The following is a 13,305-nucleotide window of genomic DNA, read 5'->3' on the forward strand; positions in this document are numbered from 1 at the left end:
GCCATTGAGTTGATCCTAGATCACTCAGTTACTGTGCAAACCCCACATGACTTGTACAGTGTCCTCACCCAAGTACAGTCCAAACATCTGAGCAATGGACAGACAGCTCAGACTGTCTCACACTGATAAGGTGCACAGCTCTGAATCCTTCATTCTATCGCAAGTCTCACAGGATTCAGAAAAGGGGGGGAAAGGAGGGTGTTTAATCCAGATGTTGAGTTTTTTCTCATAGATGTCTGCAGGAAAAGACAGACGGTTCTACACTGGATATGCAGTGGTCAGTGGCGCACATGAGGTAGTAAAAGCAGAACCACTCACTCCACATAGGTCAACGCAGGAGGTAAAGTGACGGCACTCAGGCAAGTGCTACAACTGGTGGAAGGTAAAAGGGCAAACATCTATACTCAAGGTATAGTTTGGGGGTCTAAACCAGACTATGAACCCATATGGAAGGTTAGAGATTTCCTCACCTCTGCAGGGACCCCCTTTAAGCATGGTACGCTGATTAAAGAGCTCATGGATGCTATCTTACTTTCACAAAAGGTGGGGATAATAAAAGTAAAAGCACACACAATTTGGTAACTCCACAAGCCAAGGGCAAGTATGTGGCCGACAGGGTGGCGAAGGCAGCTGCACAGATGGAACCCAGAGACTGTCCTGAAGTCTCAGCGGTGAGTTCTGAGCTAAAAAGTTTGATCCACAGGTGTTCCATGCTCTAGTGGCCCGAGTCATTAGAAGAGGAGTGCCGGAGGAAAGCTGGAGCCCAGGTGCCAATGAGACCTTGATGCTGGGAGAGAGGGTGTGCCTGCCCAGAGCCCTGCACCCCACAGTAAGTCAAGTAGCCCACGGACACACACACATCCAAAATGGCCATGCTAGTGCACATAAACCACCAGTGGTTTTCCCTGGGCATTACTACCCCTGTCAGTAGACTAGTGAAAGCCTTTATAGTCTGTGCCCGCCACAACCCGGGTAAGGTGGTAAAGACCCCACAGAAGATGACACTGAAGCCACTGTATCCTTTCCAGAGACTGCAGATAAATTTTATCCAGTGGTACGTAGGAATACGTGCTTGTGGGCATTGATATCTTTCCAGGGTGACCAGAAGCGCTGCAGCCTAGAAGTTGGTGAGTGAGATTTTTCTGCAGGTTTGGACTCCCAGAGACCATAGAATCTGGTCACAGAGCCCACTTCACTGGACAGATAAAGACCTGAAACCTTGTCCTTCCTGGCTGTAGAACAGGTCCTGCACACCCCTTACCATCCCCAAGCTAGTGGTCAGATTGAAAGACTAAAAGGTACTCCTAAGTTAGAGATCCGGAAGGCCATGGAAGTAACGGAAACCATGGCGCGAGTGCCTTCCTGCTGCCCACTTCTTGCTGTCCTCCTTTGAGACTAGGCCCCTACTTTCCACAGACCCTATAGCTGAAACCTGGTGGAACATGCCACACAGTTGAGCCAGGCCTTGGAAAAGGTCCACAAAAGTGTTTCTGATTCCTTTCCAGAACCAGACAGAGACCTCAGGACACATAACCTGAAGCCTGGAGACTACGTGGTGATGAAGAGACACACCAGAGAGAGAGAGTCTGGACCCTCACTACGACGGTCCTTTCCAAGTCCTGTTGACCAGTGCCAAGTCTGTGAAGCTAGAGGGAAGTCAGCACGCTTCCACGCTTTCTATAGCAAAATAATTTACTCTTCTTTCTAGCTGGTCTCTTATGACTGACTGTATGCTCAGGGACACCCCAACCATGACTATCACTGTAACTATAGGGATAACCAGGATGCCCGCAGGGTAGGAGACTTTACCTACGGATGGTACCACAAGACAATGACCTTCTTTAACATTGACAGCACAGGTAACCCTGTATTAGCAGTGTCTGATGTGTACAGGATTTGTGGGGATAGGAGAGTCAGGTCAGGCCCTGAGGCTGGGAAGGTGAGTGTACTGTGATAAAACTTGTGCATTCCTTCCTCGTCATCCCCAAGGATAAGTTTGATCACATACAAAGAAAAAGGTAGAGAATCCCAAAGGATTCTGAAGGTCTGAGAGCGGAGCACCTAGATGACAACATTTATATAGATACAGTAGGAGTACAAAGAGGGGGGGGGGGTCCCAGATGAGTACAAGGCCCAAAATCAGTTATGGGCAGCTTTAGAGTCCATTATTACACAGATAGTTATGAGCAAAGATGTTGATTGGGTTAATTGTTTTTATTGTAATCAACATAGATTTGTGAATTATATCCGAGATGCTATCCAGAACCGCATGACTTTGGACATGACCCTTGCTGAGAAGGAAGGAGTCTGTAAGACTGTGGGAGCGGCTTGTTGCATATACATTCCAGATGACATCGCCCCCTATGGATCCATTACTCATGCTCTTGTAAAGATTGAAGGACTGTCCAGGGAACTAAAGAGAAACTCTAGAGTGCACATTTTGGGCAGATTTACTTACCTGGTCCTGCGCGATCCCCGAGGTGTGTTCTCTGATGCGAGTCCAGCGCGATTCTTCAGGAACGTGCGCCCGAGATCCTGCATGTGTCGCTTTGTCGAAGTCCGCCGGAGTTCACCTTCTTCTTCCCGTGTGCATGTGAGTGCTGATCTTGCAACACAATTTGAATTCTAAATCCCGGGCTTAGTCCGAATCTGTGGGGTTGTCCGATGGCTACGCCCCCTGATTTGTGTTGCATGCAAGTCGGTGCGATTGCAACAAAATCAGCACTTAAATGCGGCGCAAATTGGAAATAGTCGGGAAACCAGACGAAAATGCACTATGCGAACCCTTAGTAAATGTGCCCTTATGTCTTTCACTTGGTAGTTGGGGTATTGGAAAGGTTTCCTTTAAATGGGGGTGCTATTGGGGATTGTGATTTTGCTCTTGTCACTTATTGGGGTCATTTACTAAGGGCCCGATTCGCGTTTTCCCGACGTGTTACTCGAATATTTCCGATTTGCGCCGATTTTCCCTGTATTGCCCCAGGATTTTGGCGCACGTGATCGGATTGTGGTGCATCGGCGCCGCCATGCGTGCGACGGAGATCGGGGTGCGTGGCTGAACGAAAACCCAACGTATTCGGAAAAACCGCCGCATTTAAAAACGGAAAATGTGTCGCTTGGGACGCGCTTACCTTCACTTGGTCCGGGTCGGTGAATTTCAGGGCATCTGGATGCTTTTCTGCGCAGCAGCGCCACCTGGTGGACGGCGGAGGAACTACCTTGATGAATCCCGTCCGGACCCGAATCCACCACAGGGAACGCGCCGCTGGATCGCGAACGGACCGGGTAAGTAAATCTGCCCCATTGTGTGGTGTGTGGTCCCGCTCATCAAGTCCGCTATGTCCCAGATGGCCGTCCAGGTAAGCACCACAACAGGAGAAATGCCCGGAATGGAGGATGATGCTGCCTGTTTGTGAACCAGCCTGTTTACAAACCTGTAAATTATAGAAACTCAGTGATGTGATTTGAGTGTGCAGACCTGTAACCCCTCAGTGACTGGCCTCTGGGGGATCTGGTGAAGAGTTAACAAGTCCAGCAGGTAAGGGCTTAGCCTACCTATAGGTACCAGGAGCTTGAGGAGGTCGCTCAGGGTGGAGTTACAGGCCAGCAAGACTCAAAAGGGGGGAAATGTTAAGGAGATCGCACTGGTTTCGGACGCCATCTTGAGTACTGTCAGCCATTTTAGATAAAGCGGACATCTTAGCTGACCACTGTCCATCTATTGTCATGATTCAGACATTTACAACATAAAGGGCGATTTGAGCCCTAGATAAAAATCTCTAACAAAATCTTATATTTTTTATTCATTGCTAATAAGCCAGATGGCTCTGGCAGCATTACCAGAGACCCTTTGTTCTGCAGCCTTACATGATGCTACAATGTGCAGGACCACCATGTGCTAAAAACTTCCTCGGCTGCCCTGAAATTACAACAGGCAGAGAGAGAGTGTACGAACTGAAGGGGGAGGAGAGACAGTGTAACAGCCTGTGAAGCTACAGCACACAAGGGCTCTGGTGCCACTCCCTAGAGCCTGTCAGGACTGTGAGCCCGTGGACCCCCTGGACCACTTCGGGAGATGGTACTAGCCGACACCTGGGTCTAAGTGGCACCTGGTCTTCACCAGAGGCCGCTGCAAAGTGGGATGTTCTTGCTGCAGCGGGGTGCCACCAGGTCGTTCCACAGGTGCGACTAGTCTGCGGTGGCAGCCAAGGTAGTAATGCAGGAGACAGTCTGTACCCGGGATGACAGCGGGAGAACAGCACAGGAAGGCACACTAGGACTCACGGAGCTGGCACACGGATCAGGAATGGACTGGCACACAGGACAGGAATGCAGGATACATAGGAACACAGGATACACAGGAGGGCTTTCTCTTCAGGGAAATGGCTTGAAGACCTGGCAGGGAATGATGGGAGCTGAGGGATTAAATACCAACCCGGAAGTGGGCAGCGCCAATCACTTGTGAGCTGGCCCTTGAAATCTCCGAGCATGGGGCCTAGTCCAGACGAGAACAGCAGGAGCATGGAGAGGTAAGTTCAGGGTTGGGGCTGCGTGGCCAAGACAGGGAGCACGGGCGCACCCGTGATCCGTGACATGGAGCTCTGGGGTGCCCGTGACAGAGCCCCTTCAGGTTTATTAGCATAATTTTGAAAGTTGATTTTAGAAGGAAGGAGATAATGGATAACAAATATAAGAAGATTACTGCAGTCACGGTGTCTGGATATATGAATAATGTTCCTGGTTTATCATGATCGACTTTAATGGTAGATTTCCCTTAAAGAAAACCCCTTTAATAAAAATTGTGAACAAGAAGAGATGAGCTGTAATCATGCCCTTTAGTGATACAATTCTTGTACATGTCAGACCTGTTCCACATGCATCTTGCAGTATTCTCCCTCAAACTTCTTTCCAGGAGCTTGAACCGAGAGGCATTCACTATAAGATCCGAGGCGGTCCACGTTCCCACTGATTATTCCACTTCCTTGCTTCCCCAGAGAATCGTACACTGAAAGAATCGGGTATCAGAATTAGTGATGAACAAGTATCCTGGAAATAACGGAAGAAGATTATCCTGGACATCAGCTGAGGGCCTTCTACACCACCTGGGAGATGACTCTAAATTATAATTCCCGCATGACGGGCCTTTACTCCTTGATAGCTGCCTGGTTGGCTAAGAGGGCCTGACAAACTCTCCTATGCCACCCCTAAGCCCATAACACCTATAAGGCTTGGTCACTCTTTTAAGAATCGTCATCCCCTTTATCTATGTGGTCGGCTATCTTGTGGTAATCCCAGGCAGCCGTATACTATCCAGAGGGAGTGTTGTTGAATGCATTCATACTGTCTTGTTCCTAAATGGTTAAACAAATTTGATGTATTTTGAATATATATTTTATATCTTTACCTAAGGTAATGCAGGCAGTTTATTGGCTAGCTCCTCGGAACCTTCCAGAGGCTGAGGCCAAAGAGTCTATAAACAGGGTCTCTGTTCCTATATTTCTTTCTGTCTCTGTCTAGAGATTGTACTACAAAGCTAACATGTCTGTTTGTGGTAAAAAAAAAAAAAAAACACGTCAATACTTCCCAAAATATATAACTTATTTTCAAATAACCTCACAAAAAATGTTCTAAAAAGCAATTTAAAAAATTACTTGCTCCACAAAAATTATTTTCAGAAAAAAATAATAACCTGAACCAGCTCTGTCAACAGAAAAATACAGAAATTAATGTATCGGATGCGTTTTTTAATGCATGTGTTTTTTACGATCTGAAAACTAAAAACGGCCCAAAAATGGCCTAAAAATGCCATGTGTGGCATCACACTTAGCACACACAAAAATCCGCTTATGCTCACAAGCCACTTAGAACCACAAGCCAAAATTGAGCATAAAATGATTTTCATCATCTGCAAGGTGTGTATTCTGTTTGGCAGGTCTGACAATGGGCATTATAGATGGACCCTTATATATGTGCTGTGGCTGGGGGGTGGGGGAGCAGACAAAAGTTTGCTTATGGGGAAGTCCTAGGAGATGTAGACACCATATATGGACACATGATGACGTGGTCCCTGCTCTGCGCTAACCTGACACATCTCTCAAAAGGCTTCCATGCCCGATGTTTGAAGAGGCCATTCTGTCCGGCTAGTTCTGGCTTTGAAGGTTTACTAGGCGGGACACAGAACCGGGACAACCCCAGCCAGTGCAGGACCTGGAGGGAATATCCTGGACAATCTCCCAGCTGCCTGTGACGGCGTGACAGAAGTGAAAAACCAGGACTGTCCCACCAAATCCGGGATGGTTGGGAGCTATGCCTATAGTAATCTTAATCTTCCAAAGCCTGCTACATCTGGGCAACCCTGTCATTAATGTTAGCCGAGCATTGACAGACTTGGTAGATGAGTAGACAAGGCAGCTACATGTGCATTTTTTTGTTTGTTTTGGAATAATATGTACCAAATATATTTATGCACAGCCCAGAATTTGAATCCATAAGCTCTACACTCCACCTGCCATGGAGATAGAGAGCACCTATCCACTAGGCTATGGGCTTAGTGGTGGTCAATGAGAGGATTTTATGTAACTAAGAGTTTCACTGTTACATTGTGACGCAGGCTCCATGCACTGGTATATATAGAGATACATCTTCTCAGAGATTATTATTGTAATTATTGAGACGATTATTATCATTTTATTTATTATTATCATGGAGACGATTATTATTATAATAAACATAATAATAATAGTTGTCTCAATAATTACAAAAATAATCTCTGAGAAGACCCTCTCCATATACCTGTGCATGGAGCCTGTGTCACAGTGTAACAGTGAAACTCTTAGTAACATAAAATCCTGCCATAGACAACCGCTAAGCCCATAGCCTAATGGATAGAGGCGCTCTATCTCTATGGCAGGGGCTGTTTCGCGCTCTGTGGCGCTTTCTCTTGGCTTAAAAAAATGTCACTGAGCGCGAAACCGCCCCATTGCCAAGGCTTGCTTCTCCCTGCATGTGATTTTACGCTTCTTCACCTGAATAAAGGACATTACACTTTTCTAACAAGTGGGGTTTGGATGGTAAACCAAAATGTAATCTCAGCACTATCCCAATACTGTTACCGGACTATTGTGGGTAATAGATGTGCTGGCGGGCAATTACAGGTGCCTATCTGTAATAATGGAAAACGATCACGAAAAAAAATGATCAAGAAAAAAATATATAGAGCCTGCTGGACATGTTATTAGTGGGGGGAGGCCGCTGTTGGACATGTTATTAGTGAGGGGAGGCCACTGCTGGACATGTTATTAGTGAGGGGAGGCTGTGATAGGGTCTCTGGACTCGTTCAGCCTGTGGATACATTCCTGTATGTCGGCCTGGCCCCACAAACCTACACCTTGCAGAGGATGAAAATCCTTGTATTATCAAAATATAATAAGTACTTCTCATCATTAGAATGCAGCACCAGCACTGTATAAACTGTATTAGCTGCAGTCCGGCCGGCAGATGAGAAGTCCTTGCATCATATTTTTATATCATAGTATCCTAGTTTATATGGTTGAAAAATGACACTTGTCCATCAAGTTCAACCAAGGAAGGGAAGGGATTGCATGAGGAAGGGATTTAGGGGAAACAATTATATATAACATAACCTTCAATGTTATTTAGTTGTGTTATGTAGTTGAAGCTCTCTGCTGTCCCTACTGTGCCCAGCGCCTGAGGCAGTCTATTCTATAGATTGACAGTTCTCATAGTAAAAACGGAGCTTACTTACAGTTCTGTGGATTTTCAACTCCACTTATGCTCACAAGTCACTTAGAAACACAAGCCAAAATTGAGCAAGCTCAAAACTGAGTTACTCCCACCTAATTTATCGGATGCGTTTTTTAATGCATGTGTTTTTTACGATCTGAAAACGGCCCAAAAATGGCCTAAAAATGCCATGTGTGGCATCACACTTAGCACACACAAAAATCCGATTATGCTCACAAGCCACTTAGAACCACAAGCCAAAATTGATCATACAATGATTTTCATCATCTGCAAGGTGTGTATTCTGTTTGGCAGGTCTGACAATGCAAAACAGGCAGAAGAGGTGCTGTGGCTGGGGGGCAGCGGGGGGGCAGACAAAAGTTTGCTATGGGGAAGCCCTAGGAGATGTAGACACCATATATGGACACATGATGATATTACCCTGATGATGTGGTCCCTGCTCTGCGCTAACCCGACACATCTCTCAAAAGGCTTCCCTGCCCGATGTCTGAAGAAGCCATTCAGTACGGCTAGTTCTGTCTTTGAAGGTTTACAAGGCGGGACACAGAACCGGGACAACCCCAGCTAGTGCAGGACCTGGAGGGAATATCCTGGACAATCTCCCAGCTGCCCGTGTAGGCGGGGCAGAAGTGAAAAACCGGGACTGTCCCACCAAATCCGCGACGGTTGGAAGCTATGCCTATAGTAATCTTAATCATCCACATCTGGGCAACCCTGTCCCCTGCTCCTCCATGTGATGGAAGCTGCCAGGCTTTTACCATATACATCCTGTATGTACTGTACATGTCTTAATCTCCTTCATGTGATGAAAGCTGCCAGGCTGTCCCCATACATATCCTGTATGTACTGTACATGTTCCCTGCTCCTCCATGTGATGGAAGCGGCCAGGCTGTCACCATATACATCCTGTATGTAGTGTACATGTCCCCTGCTCCTCCATGTGATGGAAGCTGCCAGGCTGTCACTGTATACATCCTGTATGTACTGTACATGTCCCCTGCTCCTCCATGTGATGGAAGCTGCCAGGCTGTCCCCATACATATCCTGTATGTACTGTACATGTTCCCTGCTCCTCCATGTGATGGAAGCGGCCAGGCTGTCACCATATACATCCTGTATGTAGTGTACATGTCCCCTGCTCCTCCATGTGATGGAAGCTGCCAGGCTGTCACCATATACATCTTGTATGTACTGTACATGTCCCCTGCTCCTCCATGTGATGAAAGCTGCCAGGCTGTCCCCATACATATGCTGTATGCACTGTACATGTTCCCTGCTCCTCCATGTGATGGTAGCTGCCAGGCTGTCAACATATACATCCTGTATGTACTGTACATGTCCCCTGCTCCTCCATGTGATGGAAGCTGCCAGGCTGTCACCATATACATCCTGTATTTAGTGTACATGTCCCCTGCTCCTCCATGTGATGGAAACTGCCAGGCTGTCACCATATATATCCTGTATGTACTGTACATATCCCCTGCTCCTCCACGTGATGGAAGCTGCCACGCTGTCAACATATACATCCTGTATGTACTGTACATGTCCCCTGCTCCTCCATGTGATGGAAGCTGCCAGGCTGTCACCATATACATCCTGTATATACTGTACATGTCTCTCACTCCTCCATGTGATTGAAGCTGCAAGGCTGTCACCATATACATCCTGTATGTACTGTACATGTTCCCTGCTCCTCCATGTGATGGAAGCTGCCAGGCTGTCCCCATACATATCCTGTATGTACTGTACATGTTCCCTGTTCCTCCATGTGATGGAAGCTAACAGGCAGTCACCATATATATCCTGTATGTACTGTACATATCCCCTGCTCCTACATGTGATGGAAGCTGCCGGGCTGTTACCATATACATCCTGTATATACTGTACATGTCCCCTGCTCCTCCATGTGATGGAAGCTCCCGGGCTGTCACCATATACATCCTGTATATACTGTACATGTCTCTCACTCCTCCATGTGATTGAAGCTGTCAACATATATATCCTGTATATACTGTACATGTCCCCTGCTACACCATGTGATGGAGACTGCCAGACTGTCACCATAAACATCCTTTATGTGCCCCGTACATGTCTCTTGCTCCTCCATGTGATGGAAGCTGCTAGGCTGTCACCATATACATCTTGTATGTACTGTACATGTCTCTCACTCCTCCATGTGATTGAAGCTGTCAACATACACATCCTGTATATACTGTACATGTCCCCTGCTACACCATGTGATGGAGACTGCCAGACTGTCACCATATACATCCTGTATGTGCCCCGTACATGTCTCTTGCTCCTCCATGTGATGGAAGCTGCTAGGCTGTCACCATATACATCTTGTATGTACTGTACATGTTCCCTGCTCCTCCATGTGATGGAAGCTGCCAGGCTGTCACCATATACATCCTGTATGTACTGTACATGTTCCCTGCTCCTCCATGTGATGGAAGCTGCCGGGCTGTCACCATATACATCCTGTATATACTGTAAATGTCCCCTGCTCCATCATGTGATGGAAGCTTTCAGGCAGTCACCATATATATCCTGTATGTACTGTACATATCCCCTGCTCCTCCATGTGATGGAAGCTGCCGGGCTGTTACCATATATATCCTGTATGTACTGTACATATCCCCTGCTCCTCCATGTGATGGAAGCTGCCGGGCTGTCACCATATACATCCTGTATATACTGTACATGTCTCTCACTCCTCCATGTGATTGAAGCTGTCAACATACATATCCTGTATATACTGTACATGTCCCCTGCTACACCATGTGATGGAGACTGCCAGACTGTCACCATAAACATCCTTTATGTGCCCCGTACATGTCTCTTGCTCCTCCATGTGATGGAAGCTGCTAGGCTGTCACCATATACATCTTGTATGTACTGTACATGTTCCCTGCTCCTCCATGTGATGGAAGCTGCCAGGCTGTCACCATATACATCCTGTATGTACTGTACATGTTCCCTGCTCCTCCATGTGATGGAAGCTGCCGGGCTGTCACCATATACATCCTGTATATACTGTAAATGTCCCCTGCTCCATCATGTGATGGAAGCTTTTAGGCTGTCACCATATACATCTTGTGTGTACTGTACATGTTCCCTGCTCCTCCATGTGATGGAAGCTGCCAAGCGGTCACCATATACACCCTGTATGTACTGTACATGTCCCCTGCTCCCCCATGTGATGGAAGCTGCCGGGCTGTCACCATATACATCCTGTATGTACTGTACATGTCCCCTGCTCCTCCATGTGATGGAAGCGGCCAGGCTGTTACCACATACATCCTGTATGTACTGTACATGTCTCCACGCCTCCATGTGATGGAAGCTGCCAGGCTGTCACCATATAAATCCTGTATTTAGTGTACATGTCCCCTGCTCCTCCATGTGATGGAAACTGCCAGGCTGTCACCATATATATCCTGTATGTACTGTACATATCCCCTGCTCCTCCATGTGATGGAAGCTGCCACGCTGTGTGCACTGTTTCTTCAGATTTTTTTTATGGGAAACTAAATGGATTTATTGCTGAATTGCTTTGAGAGAGAACACAAGGCATTATTGGAACTGTGGGCAAGCTAACTGGACTCAGCCTGAGGGCATAGACTGACAGACATTAGTCTCCGCCCACTTCACCTCTGGTGAGAAATATTTTTTGTCAAACACTTTCAGAACAAAAATTGCCAGAACTTTGGAAAGAAATGGGCGAACAGCAAAATACGGGCATTGTTCTGTGTGTTTTCAAAGGGGGAATCACATTTAAGAATTGTTTAAAATCATTATAACTTTACAGTTACGCTTTAATTAAAAATGTTTCTACCAGTACCATATATATATATATATATATATATATATATATATATATATATATACACACACACACACACACACACACATATAAGCTGAATTTACCACAGAAAAGATTAGTATAAGCCCAGGGTGGGAAATAAGTTGGTTGCAGCCTTACTTCACTAATGAAATGTCCAGCAGCCTCCCCTCACCAATTTAATGTCCAGCAGCCTCCCCTCACTAATGAAATGTCTAGCAGCCTCCCCTCACAAATCAAGTGCCCAGTGCCTCCTCTTACTAATGAAATACTTCCATTTAAATTTTCTTACCTGTCGGCTTCCTATGTAACATCGCAGGTAGAGATGTGTCTATGCACTCTGCCCATGCACACACTATGATGTCATCAAGCAACGATTATATAATTCAGTAACAAATTGTCCCGAAAAACTTGGCTTATACTCAATTATGAACAATACAAATTTTTCCAAAACAAACAAAAAAAATCACACGGTGCTGCCTCTTCTGTTGGTGTTCCTGAATGCTCGGCCAACAGTGATGAGAGGTTTGTACAGATGTAGCGGGCTGATTACTATGGGCCGTGGACTGTATGAAGATTGGGGCCCCCACCAAGTATACTACATAGATACGGGGGGGGGGGGGATTTATCAGTGTTTGTTTGCCAGTATTTTTTGGTCCGGAACCTCCTGATTTATCAGACACAGCAAAGGTGCAGGGTTATATCACACGCTGGCACATGATAAATGTCCCCCAGTATGTTTACCATCAGTAAATAACTCTCAAACCTATAAGTACATGAACCCTTTAGCTAGACACACATACAGCAGCATAAACACAATACATGAGACCCAATCCCCCTAATACCATAGTAAAATGTACAATGTTCTGTGCATAAGGCCTAAAGCTGCCCCAGCTGTCTGTACCTACCCGATGCAATAGAGGCTTCTGCCATCACTGTGACATCTAAGGGTTGATCAGAGTTTTCTCTTCTTAAAGGAAACCTACCACCACGGATCTACCTATTAAGGTAGATCCGGTGGCAGGCTCCTCTAATGTATAGCAGCATTGCCCTTTTTAGGGCTAATTCTTTGGTGGCCCAGAATTTTTGTAGATTTTAATTACCCCAATATGCAAATTTCCAAAAGAGGTAACTGGGGTGTGGAGTAGCCGGAGCAGAGGCTACACGGTACGGCTACTCCACGTCCCATTGGCCTCTTGCGTTCTGCCTACCAATCTATCTTCAGTGTACAGCTACTAGGAGCTGCGCACACTCTGGGCGTTCTGGGCATGCATAGTAGCTCCAGCTTCAGAGCCAAGACCGCGCAGCCAGCATTCTGCACATTATCGTAGACGAGTGCGTGCACCTCCTCGTAGTTGCATTCTGAAGATGGATTGGTAGGCAGAATGCAAGATGCTACTGGGGCATTGTGTAGCCGCTCCGTGTAGCCCCAGCTCCTGCTACTCCACGTCCTGGTTGCCTCTTTAGGAAATCTGCATTTGGGAAAATTAAAATTTATAAAAATTCTGGGCCACAAAAGAATTAGCCCTAAAAAAGGCTATACTACTATACATTAGAGGAACCTGAGACCGTATCTACCTTAAAAGGTAGATCCGCGGTGGTAGGTTTACTTTACGATTTCCTGCACAACACTAATGCAGTTTCATGCAATGCGAACAACTGCCCCCTGGACCTTTGCTGCATCCTGTATCATCAAG

General features: G+C 46.4%; 1 protein-coding gene across 2 annotated transcripts in view; it reads right to left on the bottom strand.

The window, feature by feature from the left end:
- LOC140117030 (O-acyltransferase like protein-like) overlaps positions 1-13,305 on the bottom strand; it is an 86,242-nt gene that overhangs the window by 56,046 nt on the left and 16,891 nt on the right. For both annotated transcript variants that reach the window (XM_072133467.1, XM_072133465.1), the window contains one exon: positions 4,866-5,005. In XM_072133467.1, coding sequence (XP_071989568.1) covers positions 4,866-4,880 — 15 coding nt within the window. In that variant the 5' untranslated portion in view covers positions 4,881-5,005. The remainder of the gene's footprint in view (positions 1-4,865; positions 5,006-13,305) is intronic.

The sequence above is a fragment of the Engystomops pustulosus genome, chromosome 1, assembly GCF_040894005.1.
Source record: "Engystomops pustulosus chromosome 1, aEngPut4.maternal, whole genome shotgun sequence".
Lineage (NCBI taxonomy): Eukaryota > Metazoa > Chordata > Amphibia > Anura > Leptodactylidae > Engystomops > Engystomops pustulosus.